The sequence below is a fragment of the Canis lupus genome, chromosome 13 (genome assembly GCF_048164855.1).
Source record: "Canis lupus baileyi chromosome 13, mCanLup2.hap1, whole genome shotgun sequence".
NCBI classification, from domain to species: domain Eukaryota; kingdom Metazoa; phylum Chordata; class Mammalia; order Carnivora; family Canidae; genus Canis; species Canis lupus.
The window spans coordinates 21,824,088-21,843,846 of NC_132850.1; the positions used below are offsets into that span (position 1 = coordinate 21,824,088).

Below are 19,759 nucleotides of genomic sequence, written 5' to 3' on the forward strand. Positions count from 1 at the left end.
AGTCAGGAAGAACTCCTGTCCTTCCCCTATTGTGGTCTTTTGGCTGCCTTGACAGTTGGACTGAGCAGTTTTCCTTTTGTTTCTCTCCACTTTTTTATTCTTAATGCTCAGACTCCGATCGCTGTAGTGGGAGGGAAAAAAATATATATATAACTAGGAGCTCTTTAATCCTAGAGAAGGAGCTTTGTAGCAGTTACCTTCAAGAAAAGTGTACTCCCCAAAGGAGTATTTAATATTGCATAGACACTGACTCACTGAACAGAGAGTGAGGCTGAAAGAGAGAGAGAATGATGAGAATATGAGAATTCAAGCCAGCAAGAAAGAAAGATACTTAACTAAAGATGAAGGGAAGTTTTGCCTCTTCCTGGAAGTTATATTATTAGTTTTTTTTTTTTTTTTTTGAATCATGATGACTGCTAGTTTTGTTTAAACTATTTGTTCTGGAAATACTAAAGTTGGAGCCTACCAGACTGAGGTTAGAAGCATTTTCTTTGGCAGCAAGAAGATACTTTTATAGAAGCCATGCCTGTACTTGGGGTTGCCTCAAAACTGAGGCAGCCAGCTGTTGGGTCAAAGCCTGTTCATACTGCTCTTCCGATACCAAATCTTGGCACTACTGGGTCACAGCCCTATTCTTCAAGACCTTTGGAACTTACTGAAACAGAGAGCTCAATGCTTTCTTGTCAGCTCACATTAAAATCAACCTGTGAATTTGGAGAGAAGAAACCCCTCCAAGAAAAAGCTAAAGAGACAGAAGACAGTAAGGTTAGTGGCTGAAGGTTACTTGCAGACTTATAAAGCTACAATGCAAATTTCCTTGTAGGTGGAATATAAAGCATGTTGTGAAATGGGGAGTGATAGAGGATCACCCGTGTAAGAATGTAAGTAGTTTATATAGCTGAAAAGCTAAGTATTTAGCCTTTGTAAAAAGTGTGTTGATGATTTATAGTTGTAGCAAAAGTCATTAGCAGATTTCTCTGAAAATGCATGTTTATTCTCACTTAGTACTACTTATTGATGGAGTGCCTAGTTAGGCTTAGACATCACTTTATTACTAATAGCCATAACTAGTCCAAAATATGGAGAAAGGGACGTATTTTCCATGCATATTACACTGTGAAAGGATATTTATCTGTCAAAAGTCCATGGAGGTGCCATCACTTTTTTCTAAATGCAATTTGCATTTTAAACACTTTCTGTTTAAATATATGTATCTTAGACTGCTTAATTCATTGCAATGTGAACAAAAATGAAATATTATTTTCCTTGATATTGCACATTGGTCTGGATTTTCACTTGTAAATTGAAACCCTACTGTTTAACTTATTACTGACATCTTTTTCAGTCATTTAATTTATGGTATTTTGTGAGCAGTGGATCCTGGCTCCTGGTTTGTTTTTAAGCCATACTGCATTCGTTTTCTCCAGATGCTGAGGGGTTGCATGGCCTTTCAGATGCTGAACTTCAGGGGCATTCATTTGTATCCTGATAAACATCACTTTTTGATGCAGCATAGTTAATACTATGCCAAGCTTTCCAAAGTTGCTGTTCTCACTTCCTGGCTTAAGGAATGCTTTGATTTTACTTTCCCACCCAAATGTAATTTATAATAATTTAAGAAGAAATTTCATATTGAAATCCAATCTACAAGTTAAAAAGAAAGCCACCCCTTTTGTCTGAAGTGCCCATTCATCTATCTCCACCTGCTCAAATCCCCTAAGGAACAGGCAAATGCAACTTTTCCCCCCAAAGTCTTTGCTAGCTACTCCTTACCCTCCTTTCCTCTCCTTGATTCTTTGTTTTTAGTAATGCTCAAAACACATTTATTTACACTATATTTTAGTTATCTGGATGATTTATTTCTATTGCCACTGAATTGAAAATATGCCGATGGCAAGTCTTATTTCTACTGTGATACAGCTCCCTCTGCCCAGTGCTTTGTGCCTAAGAATTAAATAGTAGTTGAATGGAGTAATACATGAATGAATGAATCAATGAATGAAGAACTATTCTGAGAAAGATTTAGTTAATTCATTAGTCTCTTTGGATCACTTAATCTATGAAACAGAGGGTTTGGAGTGAATGATTTTTACTTATAGCTCTAGGGTTATATTATTCCTTTTGTGTTTTAAGAAAACATTAGAAAATCACACAAGAAAAATAAGTTAAAAATTAATTAACTGAAGGCTGATAGTTCTCAGTCCAATGTAAGCAATTCACGGTAAAAGTAGAGAAGTATAAATTATCAATGAAATACTAAAAATATTTGACTTTATGTAAATAATTAAAAGCAAATGCCATATAATTCTGTTTTAATGTTCTGTGTACCCACAACGACCTGTTGAGATTAGATGGAAAGAATAGATAGTCCCTTTTTCTTTGCGGACCATAGCTATCATCTGCAGGTCTAGTCAAACTTCCATTTTGCTAAATGACCTTGGCCTAAGACTTGCACACCATAAGTACTGTTTTCAGTAGAATTTTGGTCGATTTCTTTGGTTAACAAACATATCAATCACACATCTGATATTCCAATAAGTCTCTGTGGTAAGCAATGTTGTATTTATGGGATGTTTTTAACATGCCACTTATCAGATTAAAAATTTTTTCAAACAAATTTAAAGAATGCTTTATCAGCATTTCAGAATATTTCTGAATGTCAAAAAAGTATATTTAAAGATTTTTATAAACTTTGAAAAACTAGAACTGAAGAAAATAGCAGAAATGATCAAGGGAATTGTATTAGAGATAATTAGATTTGACCGCAAAAAAAATAGAAGGCTCAACATAACAATAAGATAAATAGCATAGGAGTTTTCTTTTTTCCTTTTTTTAAATTTAAATTCAATTAATTAACATGTAGTGTATTATTAGTTTTAAAGGTAGAGTTTAGTGATTCATCAGTTGCATATAACACCCAGTGCTCATTACATCAAATGCCCTCCTTAATGCCCATCACCCAGTTACCCCATTCCTTCACCCCCCACCCCTCCAGAGACCCTCAGTTGGTTTCCTGTAGTTAAGAATCTCTTATGGTTTGTCTTATTTTCTTTTTCCCCTTCCTCCCCTATGATTCTCTGTCTTGTTTCTTAAATTCCACATATGAGTGAGATCATATGATAATTCTTTCTCTGTTTGACTTATTTCCTAGCATCATTCCCTCATATAAAGGATATCTGGAAGTAAGCAGTCTATGGCTGGAAGGGTGACTTCATGAAATTGCTAGGGAACCCATCCCTCTCCTTTGTCCATCACTCTGTGGCATCTCTCAGTCTTACGTAGATAATGGAGTTTTGTTCTATTAGAAAGACACACCCTGCTTTATTAAGTATTCTTCTACATCCAGTTGGCCTATTTACAATTCCGAGGCCTATGTAGCTGTAGTGGAGACTGAAAAATATAGCGTTTATTCTAGGTAGCCATGTGCCCAGCTAAAAATTATGGGTTCTGTTTCTGAGGAAAAGAGACCATGTATAGTACCCACAATAGATGACTGCCATTAAGAAACATTTATGTGGCATACTCTGCTAGTCCTTGCACCAAACAGCCTTATGGTATGGTTAGGGGAAACAAATGTGTATATGACAATGTCAGAAATGTGTCTTCAATCCAGCACTGTTGTCCCCTCCCCTCCTTGATAGATGGCAGATGAGCAGCCTGGCAGAGGTGCAGGGACCCCACCGTCTGCTTCAGTGGGCTCACCTGCATCTCCCAGCAGCTGCTCGGGACCCAAATGTCAGCAACGCCCAGCCCTCCTTTACAAAGTGGGCTCCTGAGGGCTCCACCCAGCGTCACTCTAGCAACACCTGTGTGTCACTAACCTTTCTTCCTTTTTGTGCTATGGAATAAAATGCTGTAAATGTTAAGAGTAGTTACTGTATGTTGTACAAGCATTTGTGGAAGTGTTACATAATGCATTGGCCTTTGTTTTCTATCAGTTATTGCAATAGTTTCATATTGGTCTCCTCTCTTCCTGTGGCTCTCTACCCCGTACATCCAGCACGTTCACCATCCTGCTTTCAGCTTGATAACTTTAGTTACTTCTCCTGTCTTGCAGTTCCTTCACTCAGCCCTTCCAGTCTCTAATTGTTGACACCTCTTCTTCTATTGTAGTTCCATCTAGCTACTGTTTTCCAGATGTCTCCTTCCTGGGTGTCCCAAGTTGTTCAGAGTGCTTAGTCTCACTGTCTTTTAACAAATAAATAACATTAGTTCCAGATTCCATGCCACATACATTTGGAATCTCTATCACCATTCCTCAAGGACTTATGTTTTCGTTAGCTGTCTCTTGTTCTGATTTCTTACTTTCTTTGAATTTTCTAATGTCTCTCTTCATATGGATTGGTTTTTCCATTCTTCCTGGGCATTCATCCAAATGAGGAAGAGAGTCACTTTGCTTTGGAAATGTTACTTAAGAATCAAGAGATTAAAGTTAAGAAAGGGAGTTCTATTTTGTCACAGCTCAGCAAATCCCAAGCAGTTAAGCTTTAGGCATCCTTGTTCCTGAAAATCCCCTGGCGTGCCCACCCCCTTAGCCTTCTTTTTTTTCTTTCCCCAGGCTCATTTTCCAGCCTGGTCTGCCATCTCTCTTTTACCTCTCATTTTTATTGTCATTTCAATTTCTTTCTAGTTCTGGGTCCACTCACCTTTTCCCTCTTTGATTACCTATACAAACTCAACATTCTTTACATTAGTATAGAAAATAATCTTGAGCATGTACATGGTACTTTATAGGAAATTTCTTAATTTCTTTCTCATGACATTTCAAAGAATGCTTTATTATCCACGTTTACAGAGAAATAAACTCAGAGTGGGAGACATTCATAAGATCAGATGGTTAACTAGTACCAAAATCCAGAATTCGAATCTAGGTTTGTTCCTACAAAGCTTTTATTTGTTTTTGTCTATTACAATATAATTTCTCTTCATGATGTAATTGCAGTATTTTTTTCTAGCTATATCCTGTCCCCCAGGTCTCACCAGCTCTTAACAGTCAGTTCAAAAGTCAAAGAAAAGAGTAAACAAATTGTTGTGGAGGTTAAAAGGAAAGAACGTTTGCATCCAGTTAGGAAGGTCTGAAGGAAGTTCTTGAAAGAGTAGTGGCCTCTTTGTCCATGTTAGTATAGACATTTATTTCATATTTTGACTCTACCAGTTACAAGGACAATTAAGGTAGAGATATGTTCTTAATATTACATTTACAGGTGTTAGCACTGATATTTTCAAAACAGAGGATACTTAAAGCCTTAAGTTGAATATTTTTTTAAAATATGAATAGCAATATAGACAAGCAAATAGATTGTATGAATAGTATTGCTAATAAGAGCAATATTTTTGTCAGATTTCGGGGATGAGAGAAATCCTACTTGGATGGAACATTCAGGAAAGACTTCACCAACTAGTTGATATTTAATGGACAGATAGGACTCAGACGTAGATAGGGAAAAAGCATTCTTGGAGGAGAGATTTGCATAGAATGCCCAGTGAGTAAATCATTATTATTTGAGGAGACTTTTTATGGAAAGGAGCAGGTTTGGGTCAGAGTATGCATGGATTCAGACTTCCATTAGGTAGACATTGGGGAAGGCTCTTTTGTAAGAATGAGAGAAAATTACACTGGCGATGATATTTAGGAGCAATCAAAGTATATTAATTAATGTTTATGGAGGCTTGTTGTATGTCTGATAGTGGGTCAAACACTTCGTGGAGCATCCATCAGTCCTCACAACAGCCTTATGATATAAGCAGTGTGATTGTCCTCATTTCATAGATTAAAAAACTGAGGCAGAGAGAGGCTGTATAACTTACCAATATTTCAGTGCTAGAGTGTGTTAGAATAGGGATTCGAACCAAGGCTGTGCACCTCCAGAAGACAGTGCTCCCAACTAATAACACCGTGGCAATGAAGACTTCGCCGTGTCAGTGGGAGAGAAGAGCTATTGATTGACTTGGCTTCTCCATAGACTAGTCAGGCTTGTTTTAAATATTTGGTTAACACTGCTAGTGAATTGCAAATAAATCATTGGTGTGCCCAATTGCCTAGAAGTATCAGAAGACAATTAAGTTGACACAGGGCCTCTACTGAATTGTTCAAATAACAGAAATAAATAAAAGAAACCCCATGGTAGAATTATAGCAACAGATGTCAATAGAGTAGATGACTGGCTCTGGCCTCCAGCTGTTTCCTTCTTGGAGAAGATGCCTGATTGCTGAGGACTGTCGACACTCCCGTTGGCTTGCTCACATGGTAGCACTTCCAGCGCTCACCAGGCCTCCAGCTGCACAGGTCAGCCCTCGAGTCCCTAGATGATTCCGCCTTCCTTGCCTGTTTCTGCTGTGCTTGCACATTTACTTATTTGTGCTTAAAGAAACACGATTATTTCTTTTTCAGTTATGGCTCATGTTCCAAGTTTCACGGTTAAACTGTTAATGGTCGTTTTAATTGTTTCTGCCTTTGTGGTAGCAATGGTAGGAAGAATGTTGTAATGATCCTTGAATTTTAACATTTTCTCTACTGGTGGAATGCTAAGCTTTTCAATATTGTACAGCTATGTCTCTTGAGTAACCATTCATAGAAATGTAGCAACTTAATACCATTGTTTGTTATTTTAGTTTGTGCTTTGCAAAGTCCTTAAAGAATTATATCTCATGCTTTAAACTATGAAATTACTAAATATGCTTGGGCAAACTAAAAGTGATTATATGTTATTGAAAATCTCATACAATGTTTTTTTATTGCTCTTTTTCAAATGTCAATATTGCATGTATATCTGATGTCAGTTTTCCAAACATGTTCTTCTGAGTTTCTTAAACCTGTCTACTGTTATAGACATGTTTTTTTCTTTACTATACAGGAAGGCACAAAACATAAAATCAATAGATATGTCACTAATTTTTAAGCAAAAAATTGTTTCCTGCTCGTGCTATCACATCTCCAACAATTATCCTTGAACTTAATGTATTAGGCAGCATAGTTAAAAGAACATCAAATTAGGAGCTCCAGGATTTGACTTAACCTTCTGCTACATCCTGAAAAGAGAAGTCACTTAAATTCTCTGAACTTCAATCTCTGTATTCCTGAAATGAAGTTAATAGCTCTTAATAAGGCTTTTCTAAAGGTAACATTTTTATTATCCACTTCCTTTCTCCTTTTTCCTGATTTTGTCTGATCAGTTATTTCTTTTCTCATATTTTTTTTTCAATCTCTTCCTCTCCAGTAGATCCTTTGGACCAGGATTTTTCAAACTTGGCACATTTTGGACTTGATAATTCTTAATGTAGGGGGTCAGTCTTCCTATTATAGAATATTTAGCAGCATCCCTATTACTGATTATATGGCAGTAGCATTCTTTGGTTGTGACAAACAAAAATGTCTCCAGATATTGGGAAACGTATCTGGAGAGAGGTCAAAATAAACCTAGTTGAGAAACAGTGATTTAGATTCAGCTTCAAAAAATGCTCAGGTTGCCATTATTTTTTTTTTTTTTTGGTGTTTTTTTTTTTTTTTTTTTTTTTTACTCAAGTATAATTAACATATGTTACCTTAGTTTCAGGTGTGCAATATAATGATTCAACAACTCTGTACTTTATGCTATGCCCACCAAGTGTCACTATCTATCATCTGTCATGATATAATGCTATTACAATATCAGTAAATATATTCCCTATGCTGTGTCTTTCATCCCCATGACTTGTTCATTCTGTGACTAGAAGCCTGTACCTCTTACTCCCTTTCACCCATTGTGCCCATCTCCCCACCCCCCTTCCCAATAGCAACCATCAGTTCTCTGTATTTATGAATCAGTTTCTGCTTTTTGTTTGTTCATTTGTTTTGTTTTCTAGATTCCACATTTAAGTGAAATCATATGTTATTTGTCTTTCTCTGGCTGGCTTATTTCACTTAGCATAATACCCTCTGAGTTCATCCATGTTGTTGCAGATGTCAAGATCTCATTCTTTCTAATGGCTGAGTAATATTCCATTGTGTGTGCACATCCTGTTATATATACCACATCTTCTTTATCCATTTATCTGTCAATAGGTGTTTGGGTTGCTTCCACTTCACTGTTGTAAATAATGCTACAATAAACATAGGGGAACATCTATCTTTTCAAATTGGTGTTTTCATATTCTTTGGGTAGATACCCAGCACAAACTAAAATAATTCTACTAGACCATATGGTCTTTCTATTTTTAATTTTTTTGAGGAAACTCTGTACTGTTTTCCACACTGGTTGTACCAATTTACATTCCCATCAACAGGGTATGAGGATTCCCTTTTCTCCACATCCTCATCAACATTTGTTTTTTCTTGTCTTTTTTTTTTTAAAGACTTATTTATTTATTCATGAGAGACACACAGAGAGAGGCAGAGACATAGGAAGAAAGAGAAGCAAGCTCCCTGTGGGGAGCCTGACATGGGGCTCGATCTTGGGTCTCCAGGATCATGACTTAAGCTGAAGGCGGCGCTAAACCGCTGAGCCACCCAGGGATCCCAGTTTGTTGTCTTTTTGATACTAGTTGTTTTGACTAGTTTGAGGTGATTCCTCATTGCTTTTGATTCACATTCTCCTGATTATTAGTGATGTTGAGCATCTGTTTGTGTGTCTGCTGGTCATCTGCACGTCCTTTGGAAAAAAATGTCTATTCAGGTCTTCTGCCCATTTTTTAATCAGATTGTTTGTTTTCTTTTTAGTGTTGAGTTGCCTAAGTTCTTTATAGATCTCAGATATTAAGCCCTTACCAGATATATCATTTGCATATATCCTTTGCCATTTCATAGGTTGCCTTTTTGTTTCACTGATGGTTTCCTTTACTATGCAAAAGTTTTTTGTTTTGGTGTAGTCCCAATAGTTTTATTTTTGCTTTTGTTCTGCTTACCTGAGGAGACATATCTAGAGAAATGTTAGTAAGGCTGATGTAAAAGAGATTACAGCCTATGTTTTCTTCTAGAAGTTTTGTGGTTTCAGAGCTCTATTCTTTTTTAATATTATTATTATTTCCTTCGATCTGTTTCCTATAATCACTCCTTTTCAGCTTTGCAGATACATTTCTTGAAAGGTTAGTTTGTGTTCAATGTTACTATCCCAGGCTTTGTGTTAGCTTTACTTCTGATATCTGACTCCTATTCTGTTTTCCTAGAGATTACCAAATAGCTTTTGAAAAGACATCTCTTCTTGGTTAATATTTTAATTAATTAATTTTACTTATTTATTATTGTTGTTATTAAAGATTTTATTTATTTATTCATGAGAGACACAGAGAGAGAGAAAGAGAGAGAGAGGCAGAGACACAGGCAGAGGGAGAAACAGACTCCATGCGGGGAGCCTGATGTGGGACTCAATCCCACATCTCCAGGATCGCGCCCTGGGCTGAAGGTGGCACTAAATTGCTGAGCCCCCTGGGCTGCCCTATTTATTTATTATTTTGCTTAACATTTTAGCTCTTGTTTTCATCTTGTTTGCAGCACTGGATATGTGCTGAGCACAGTTCTCCTTTTAGAATACTCCAGTATTTACTAACCCACTGGCCTTGGTGAGCCAATTAGTACTTAAGTCTTAGTTTCTTCATTTATGAAATGAGGACAATATAAACTGCCTCATAAAATTATTGTGAAAAATAAATGAGGTATTTCATATAAACTGTTTTCCAACAGAGTACCCAGTATATAGTTGGTAGCCAACATTCATGACCTATTATATAATATTATAAAAATACCTAATATTTTAGCACAAAAATTGGTAAATGGTGGGAGTTTATAGTAGGGCAAAGGAGGCAATGATTAATTCTCCATGCATAGGGAAAATAACATTCCTGCCATGTTCTGACTGGTGAATTTGTTTAGTCAAACATATTTGCAAAAAATAACATTTTAGATAGGCGAGCATTTACCAAGTTGTGTAATACTGTACTCTGTTTAGAACACTATACATTATTCAGCAATCCTAGAATGTGGGATGCAAGTAAGAGAGAGTAAGTTGAGTTGAGGCATTGGGAAGATGGCCATTAGTTGTCCAGTAAGTTGTTTGAACTTATTATGTAGAGGTTGGGGGCAGGATGCCAACATGACATGAGTAAATCTATATTTTACTGACAAAGATGATAATGAAATGAAACATGGACAGATGCAGTAAAGGGAGAGAAGTTCAAAACTGCAGAAGAGAAGAAGACCGTGATAGAGCAAAATTTTGACTAAAATACCAAACTATAGAGCAATGGAAGAGAGACAAGTCTAGTAAAAGAAGCAATAGATGTTTGGGTACATTTATTAATTATTAGCAATCTACAAAATTTTAAGTCCTGAAGGTAAGTACATTTCTCTTCAAACAAAAACTTATAGTTTAGTGGGAAATGATAATTTGTGAACTTGGCAGCAAGTAGTGATTAAAACTAGTGATAATTGGGCAGCCCGGGTGGCTCAGTGGTTTAGTGCTGCCTTCAGCCCAGGGCGTGATCTTGGAGACCCAGGATCGAGTCCCATGTCGGGCTCCCTGCATGGAGCCTGCTTCTCCCTCTGCCTGTGTCTCTGCCTCTCTCTGTGTCTGTGTCTCTCATTAATAAATAATTAAAATCTTAAAAGAAAACAAAACTAGTGATAATTATTACTTTTTGAGTACCTGTCATATGCTGGATATGCTGTACCCAGTTTATTAATATAATCAAACATACATAGAAACTGAGCCTCAGATTGGTGCTAAATTAGAGCAGGAATTTCAAACTAGGTGTGTTTAACTCCTATATCAGTGTTCTCTCTGTCTGTCTCTCATAACAATTTATAAACCACAGTCAAAATCAATGTTATTCTTTTATCTCTATGTGGACACTTAGTCACATAATGAGAGACAAAAAAGGAAAGAAAACAATGGATTCTTGCAGAAGTTATGAATTAATCTTTGATAAGATTCACTGTTAATTCTTCCTCTCCTCCCCATCCCCATTTTTGCTCCATTTTGGCTTTAAAAAGTGCTTTTCTTTGGATTTCTAGTCACTAGGGCCAATAGGGAAATTCAATATCTGTGGGAGAGTTCATTAATTGGATATATGGCAGGATTTCCCCACTGTTGCCAGTAAATGGAATGATTTGTTAAAAAATGTTGCAATTCTGCTTGCCGATAAAGTCACCAGATGAGAGAGCATTGGCAAAAATTTACCATTTTCCCAATAAAATAACATGATGCAATCTCCATGAAAGAAAAGAAAACAAACAAAACAATGGACCATTACTTTTTGCTACATTTCAGTGTTGTGAAGGACTCTTGTAAAACTGAAAACCTGAGGTGGGCAGATTCACAGTTTTCCATCATGAAATGTATAAAATTTCATGAACTACCAATATGGCCTTGTGTTAGTTAAAGTAATGCTAACTTCTGTAGCAGATGAACTCAACGCCTCAGTGGCTTAACGCAGCAGGAATTTTCCTTTCTTTTATATTTAGCTGTTTGTATAGGGAGGGCTTGATGAACTGTGGTCTATAGGTCAAATCTGGGCTGGCACCCAGTTTTATTAAGTAAAGTTTTATTGGAACAAAGCCATGCCATTGGTGTGTGCATGTGGCCTATGGTTGCTTTTGTGCTGTAACAGCAGAGTTGAGGAGTTACAATAGGGACTATATGGCCTGCAAAGACTAAAATATTTACTTTCTGGCCCTTTGTAGAAATGTTTGCTGACATGTTCATATGACAACTCAGGAAACCAGATTCCTTCCAGCTTGTGGTTCCATCATCCCACCTCTAACCAGCCATCAGTGAAAGAGAGAAATGTACGGTTATATAAGAGACTAAGAAAGACATAAGACTAAGAAATTTCATGGAAATGTCCATTTCCTTCTATTGGTCAGGACTCTGACCAGTCCCAAGAGAGGCTAGGAATTACAGTCTACCTGTGTGCCTAGAAATTAAGGGAAATGGTTGGGTGAACTATTTATTAGCTAGCATTTAATTAGCCAGAGACTGCCTAATTTGTCAGATTTTCAAAATTAAGCAATAATTTGCCATATTAAAAATATTCTGAAGTACCCCCAAAGTGTCTTCTGGATTAAACATAACACATTGAATAAGTGGAGAACCATAATTACACTCGTGACTAGGTGTACAGAAAGAAAATCTTGCAGTTAACTGAGCTTTTAAAAAATTGACCGGGCGCATCTATACAGAAGTATCATCTAAAAAGTTCACTGTAGTCTAATGACTCATCTGGCTGCGCCCCCACCTTACGATTTTGATAATCCCCTTCAATTTCTCCTGTCCCAATCTGCTCTTCCAAAGTCCCATCCTGAAAGCAACTCTATCTTGGTTCTGTGTGCTTGTTTCTAATTGCTTCACTATTCAGTTTGTAGCATTCTTCTACTGCTGGATCTGGAAGGTCTCCATCAGAGCTCCAGAAAAGCCAAGGCAGTATAAGATGTGAATTCTTGAAGGGATGTTTAGAGCATCAGGGTGGAGTCAGGCATCTTCCCAGGAAGGAGGCATTTGCTGGCTACTAGGTGGGGTCCAATGAGTGACTGCATCCTTGTGTGAGGGAGGGATCATCTGCTCTCCCAGCCGGCAGATAGGATGTAGCTCTGTCAGCAGGACCTAGTGGGAAGGTGTGAATGGGTCCCTGACAAAGCCCCCACCAGCATTGAAAGAAGCAACTCCCAGCAATCCTTTCAGACCATGGTATGCAGCTCTAAGAAACAGTACGTAAAACAAGCTCTTTGCAAATGCAAGATAATTTCTAAATGACTTGATTGGTCTTTAAATTTAGTTGTGCATATGGGGCTATTTCTACTCAGGTTTCTACTTCTCTTTGACAGTGGTTACTGTTTAGCTTTGAGTCAATTTAAATTGTTCACTTTTTAGACTCAAGAAAATATACAAGTTATGTATTTCTCTTTAGTGCCCCTGAATGCTCATATTTTTATTATAATTTTGTTGTGCTTTTTTTGGGGGGGGGGATTGATTGAATTTCTACAGAGTGATATTTTTGCCAAAACCTTTTATGTTATTATTTCGACCCATATATTTTTGAGGGTTGTGTTTCACATTTCCTTTCTCTTTAAGCCATCTGCTTTTTATAGTTATTTCTTCCTTCCTGTGGCTGACTTTTTGGTATCTACACTTGTGTGTTTCTTTCTTCCATTGAACACAAGGTTTATTATCTCCAACAATATGTTCTCTCTCTTCTTTTCCTCTGATTTAGTCTAGACCTATTGTATTCTAAAACTAGGCTGCTGATCACAAATGTAAATTACTCCAATGACCCCTTCTAGGTATAGATCATGGATCCCAGGTGACTTTTCTTGTCTTTGACAGTCATTCATCCAATTAGTTTATTCCATTATCAACTATTTATTGCATACTTGCCATGCACAAGCAAAGTGTGTATGTGCATATACATAATATATATATACATAAACATATGGATATGTCTATATATAATATAGATATTATTTTAACATGATAAGCTTTATGGGAAATATGCTTGCAGCAACTGGAACTCTTCTAGAAATTTATATTCTTTTTATGGCAATGTTAGATTTTTAATTAATATTACCTAGAAAAAACAGAAATGATCATACTTTTGATTTCCAATAATCATTACTTTCATTATACATTTGAGGTATGTTTGTTTAATTTAGAATAGATTTACCCCCTCCAGTTGTGACAATCAAAAACGTCTTTAGTCTGTCCTCTGGGGGGAAAAGTTGCCCCCAGCTTAGAACCACTGATTTAGATCATGCCTTGTTTGAAAAAAAAAAGATTTAGTAGAAGTAAAAAGCATAGACAATATAGAAGATTTCAAAATATAAGCAAATAAAATGGGATTTCTAGAAGAAAAGAAAAATAGAAAAGGATAATGGTAGAGGACAGGCTGCAATATATAAACATATCAAATTTATGCTGTGATGTTTTGCATCGTTTCTGAAGGTTAAACCTGGCCTTTGGATCTGAGCTTTCCAGTTTCTCATACATAAAGGTTGAGCAAGTGCTGTTTTAATCAGTGCCCAAAGCCTGAGCTAATATTTGCTCTGGAGAATCATCTTTGTTTCTACATGTAAAAAGAGATATTTCCTATGGGCATTTATAGAGACATTCCTATGTAATTTATATAACAACTTTCTCAACATTTTTATTGAAGGTTTTAGTTATTATTTTCTCTTCCTATCCCTACCTTATATATATAACCATTAAAATAAAAAAAATTAATTAAGTCCACTTAGGATGACCATTGTGCTGGTTTTCTCACGACTGCCCTGATTTTAGCAGTGCAGAGGTCTTGTTTTGGGAATCTTTCAGTACAGAACAAACTGGGATGGTTAGTCACCCTAATTCTGAATCAGATGTTCTGGTTTTTCCTCTTTAGTTTTACTTTTTAAATTTTATTTTATTTTTTAAAGATTTTATTTATTTATTAGAGAAAGAGAGAGAGAGGCAGAGGGAGAAACAGGCTCCATGCAGGGAGCCTGACGTGGGACTCGATCCCGGGTCTCCAGGATCAGGCCCTGGGCCGAAGGTGGCTGAGCCACCGGGGCTGCCCTAGTTTTACTTTTTTTTTTTTTTTTTAAAATTCTCTAATTGTTAATTTTAATTCTGCAGTTGAAAATATATTTTGTATTAATCATTTTAAAACATCACTTTATTTAATGAAGGTTTCGTCATCAGATGTCAGTTCTCTGGACATGACAGTGTAACTTTTCTTTAAAAGCAATTATTCAGATTAGAAATAATTTCTATGGAGGTTGTGTTTTCAAAGATGAGTAATCCTTTTAATGAGGTTCAGATGTTTACATCTGTTCCTTCCTTATCCATACAGTTTTAACTGGTGTTGACAATAATGAATGTCCTGTTTCCTTTTGTGTGAAAGACTTGGAGTCGTCAATAAAACAAAGGTAGCCTAGTGCTGTGAGTTCATCAGATGATTTCCAGCATGAGTCCTGTGGGCCCTGAGTTGAATGGAGTGATACTTTGAGGTATGTGCAGCTAGTTCTTTCTAGAACCCAAAGAACGGGACTTTGAGCTTCCTTGAGCAGCATGCTTTTCTGTAAGACAGACAGGATGTGGTCTGGGAGAAAGTCCACACTTTAACAATAGACCATTGACAGAATGTTTGGGAAGCTCAAAAAGGAAGAGAGCATCTGTCTACACCCAGAATTATCAGAGGCATGTGTGTGTGAGAGAGAATCTTAGGTTGCAGAAATATGTTTTTTTAAGGGTTTCCTTCTCTGTTTTTATTGGATAAGGAGAGTTGCCTTCAAGATAACAAAATGGTTTAAAATCAAGGGAGGAATTGCATCACATTTTGCCTCCTTATCCCAGGCAGAAAATTAATTTCCTCAGGCGTGAAGCACATTTCGTTTAGCCCTCCTGTATGGCCTCTGTGAACCAAGCTTAGAGAACTAACAGGGAGAGGAGAAAATCCAGCTGGAAGAGAATGCTGCAGAGGGTTCCGCAGGAAAGAAGTCCTTTGAGGCAAAGAGCGACCCAGGCGCTGGCTTCACCCACAATTCATTCTGCTTGAAATAGGAGAAAGGATGCTACATGGAGCATGGGTATCACAGCTCCAATATATCCCTTTCTCTTCTCCAGCCTTGAAAATTAGTAATTCGATTTTTATCAAATGTTCTGTTTTAAGAAGTTGCAAGAAAGTCTTTGCCATTTTATCCTTGTGTTCATTCTGTTCCTCTTGTAGCTTATGTTGCCTTCCAGGGGAAGGTTCCCCTATATACACCCTGTCACAGCGTTGACTTGCACGAACACACACCCATTTGGTGCAGCTGCCATTAAGCTGAACAGCGAGTTAGAGTGAGGGCCAATGTCTGCCTTGTCTCTGGCTTTCTTCTTTTCAAGTGCGGTTGTGTATGACTTTTGTTCAAATGTCTTACCACCTGGATCCTCTTGTTGAATGTGTTGCTGCTCTCCAAAGGACTTGGCAGTAGGTACTTCCTGTTGTGCAGCAGGCTTTCATTTACAGGACATCTGTAAAACCACAACATGAATAGTCAGGATAGCAAAAACGGCCTGCTAATGAACGTAGTAAAACTTCAGAGCAAATTCTTCAGCCAGGAGAAAGTGCCCCCAAGAGCAGATGTGATTTAGGATGAGTAAGACATAAGCCAAGGTGTGGATTTTTACTCTCCACCAGAAAGCAATGCTTGGATTTCCTGGCAATGCAATTATGTAATGACTCTGTGTGTGTGTGTGTGTGTGTGTGTGTGTGTGTGTGTGTGTGAGAGAGAGAGAGAGACAGAGGGGGGGAGAGAGAGAGAGAGAGAGAGAAAGAGAGAGCTTTGTGTTTTATTTATTTATTTTTTGTAAACTGTGTCTCAGACAGGGAGGAAGAAGAAGGAACCAACTGGATTGTGTAACTTTATAAATAGAAACAGCCATATTGAAATAACAAGACTGCTCTGAGTTAAGCTGATCAATTTTGCTCCTTGCTGTGAACTTAGGCTACTGAATGAATATAAGATCCATCCTGTGGAGTAATTTCTCAGGTTTGCCCAAGAATATTTAATGGGAGAAATCAGCGAGAAGTTCTTACCCTCCTTCCATTACACACCCAAGTATTTTAGTCCAAATAAATCAAAACCATTTCTCTGTTGGAAGTAGTCAAGTTGGAGACACACAGGAACTTTGTCCTCTACTACAAATAATGAATAATGAGCTCATACTATTTTTAATACAGCACGTAATTTACTAAACACTGGGAACAGTTTATCCTGGCTGTGGCATAAAGGATAAAGAGGTACCTACCTTATCATTTGTTGAACAAAATGTGTCCTATATTTGCCATATGTTCTGGAATAGTAGATGAGTTCAATTCTATTGTTAGAATAGAATTTACTTTAGAGGCCAGAACCCAGGTAAATAGAGAAGAGTCTCCTAGGAAAGACCAAGAACCTTAGTCTTCCCAGCAGGATTCCGTTCAATTTGATATACACTCCAAGAGAGAGAGTACTGTGTTTGCCAGTTCGCTGAGGTTTATAGATCATAGGTTTTGAACTTCTCAGAGTGATTGTATAACAGTAGTGTTTGCTTTGATTTTGTGGCTATAAAAGTGATACTCATCCTTTCTAGACACTGTTGATAAATTAATCTTCCCTAGCACCGCTGTAATCTTGGTAATTTCAAGGTTCTCTCTAATCTGATTGAAATGAATTTTCTCATTTTAAAACTTTACTTCAAAGAGAGGCCTATTTGATTCATGTTTACATCCACTGAGATATCTAAAACAGTGTCTTTAATTTTTTAAAAAAATTATCGTTGACACACAATGTTACATGAGTTTCAGATGTACAACATAGTGATTCAACAAGGCTGCACATTATGCTGTGCTCACTGTGCAATCACCAGCTGTGTTCCTAGTACAGTACCGTTGACTGTAATCCTTCCCCAGTACCTCTCATCCCCATGACTTACTCATCCCATACTGAAAGCCTGTACCTCCCACTCCCCTTCACCCATTTTGTCCATCTCCATCCCCTGCCCCCTGCTCCCCTGTGGCAACAACCAGTTCTCTGTATTTATGAATCAGTTTCTGCTTTTCTTGTTTCTTTGTTTTGCTTTCTAGATTCCACATATAAATGACATCCTAGGGTATTTCGCTTCATGTAATACTTCTAGGTCTATACATGTCACAAGCTTTCATTCTTTCTTACGCCTGAGTTATAGATAGATAGAGTGATTGACCTTAATCCATTCATTTATTGATAGACACGAATTGCTTCACTATCTTAACTATTGCACATAATGCACATGTAGGGAGATACCTTTTTGAATTAGTGGTTTTTTTTTTTCCTTTGGGTAAATACCCACTGGTGAAATTACTGGATCATAGTGTCTTTCTATTTTTAATTTTTTGAGGAACCTCTGTACTGTTTCTCACACAGGTTGCACCGATTTACGTCCCTCACATCCTCACCGTCACTTGTTATTTCTTGTCTTTGGATACTAGCCATTCTGACTAGTTTGAGGTGATACCTCATTGCTTTGATTTACATTTTCCTGATTATTAGTATCTGTTCATGTGTCTGTTGGTCATCTGCATGTCTTCTCTGGGAAAATGTCTATTCAGATCTTCTGGCCATTTTTTAATCAGATTGTTTAGGGTTTTAGTTTTGAGGTGCATAAGTTCTTTGTATATTTTTGTTATTAAGCCCTATTGGATATATCATTTGAATGTATCTTCTGGCATTCTGTAGGTTGCCTTTTTATTTCATTTATGATTTCCTTCATTATGCAAAAGTTTTTTTTAATATATATAGTCCCAATTGCTTTTGTTCTGCTTGCCTGAGGAGATATACCTAGAGAAATGTTGCTAAGGTTAGTGTCAAAGAGATTACTACTTATGTTTTCTTCTAGGAGTTCCATGATTTCAGGTCTCACATTTAGGTCTTTAATCCATTTTGAGTTTATTTTTATATCTGGTGTAAGAAACTGGCCCAGTTTCATTCTTCTGCATGCAGCTATCTGGTTTTCCCAGTACCACTTGTTGAATCTAACACAATGCCTTGCATGCAGTAGGAATTTAAACATAACTGTTGAACTAAAATAAAATTAACAGTGATTTTTGTAATTTTATTCTCATATTTTGTCTCATGATTTACATCATGTCTATATTTCGTAAATACCTATCCTAGATCTTATTCATGACTGCTTGGATGTAAATTTTGGCTCTTCTATTTTAGTACATTTCAGTTATTTCAGTGATTCAAGGTCAAAATCCTCATAATTTTGACACCAGTATAGTATACTAGTCCTTCTTGAGCAAACCTACCCTAATTCAATGGTGGTCTCATAAGTCTCAAACTATCTCACAAAATAGTACATATTACTAGCGGAAGGAATAGTGGAGGATCTTCTGATACAAGTATCTTTTTTTTGTATGTTGGTAAAATTTATGGACTGTCTTAAAGGAATTTCATCTTAAAAAGTGAATATAAGAGCCATGACCTGGCTGTCCTATTTGTTGATAACTATTATTTAGTTGTCTTACAAACCTGCTTAGGAAAAGGAATGTGATTTTAACATCAAATCCAAGTCTCAAGATCTGTCTTATTGTTAAGCCAGCCATAGCTTTGTGCTGGAGAATCCGTAAGGAGATGGAATATGTTCAAGTCATGCTCTGACACCTAAAAGCATCTTGGCATTCTTCGATTTTCTGGTCAGAACATAACTGGTGAGGTCACTTTATTCAGTAACAATGTCCATGTGCTATTGCCAGGTTGGGTTTATGGATGTTAATAGAGTTTTCTCTGTCTAGGTTGATGTATGGTCTGAATCTTCCTCTAAATAATCTCAAATCCATTGTAGTGTAGTAAATTCAGCCAAGCACTTTGTAATTTATGTGTTTTACTTAAAGGGCTTGAAGACACACTACTTCTTACTACTTAGATGTACAAGAAAACATAACTCTGTGTTTTCTACAGTGTATCTCTTCTTGTTCTCAAGTGCCATTCCTGCTGATAGTAGTAAAGAAGGAGATTGGTGAGGATGGGTGAAACCTAACTTGGACTTTTATTTGTTTGTTTAAGAAAGCCTCATTAAAGACATGTGTGGTAATTTGAAAGTCAAACTTTTTGTAAGTGCTGTTTCCTTTCTTCAGGAAGTTTCTCTTTTCTCATTAATTAAGTGGTATCTCTGGATGTGGAAACAATGTGCTTAGGGAAGTTTGTGTGTGCTCAGGCTAATCAGGTGTGGAATGAGAGCCACTCCTGTCTGCGTGCTACCATCTGTTTCCTTGCTGTGCAGTGCTAAGATAGCCACATATGCCTGGTCGC

At 37.0% G+C, this 19,759-nt stretch overlaps 1 protein-coding gene across 9 annotated transcripts in view; it reads left to right on the plus strand.

Moving 5' to 3' along the window:
- Positions 1-38: 38 nt before the first annotated feature.
- The window catches only part of NAV3 (neuron navigator 3), a 355,345-nt gene continuing 335,624 nt past the window's right edge, over positions 39-19,759 (plus strand). For 6 of the 9 annotated variants that reach the window (XM_072772862.1, XM_072772863.1, XM_072772864.1 and 3 more), the window contains exon 1: positions 39-765. In XM_072772862.1, the coding sequence (XP_072628963.1) occupies positions 523-765 (243 nt within the window). In that variant the 5' untranslated portion in view covers positions 39-522. Of the gene's footprint in view, positions 766-12,548; positions 12,677-19,759 lie in introns of those variants that run through there. The other 3 variants (XM_072772870.1, XM_072772871.1, XM_072772866.1) reach the window with 2 other exon arrangements.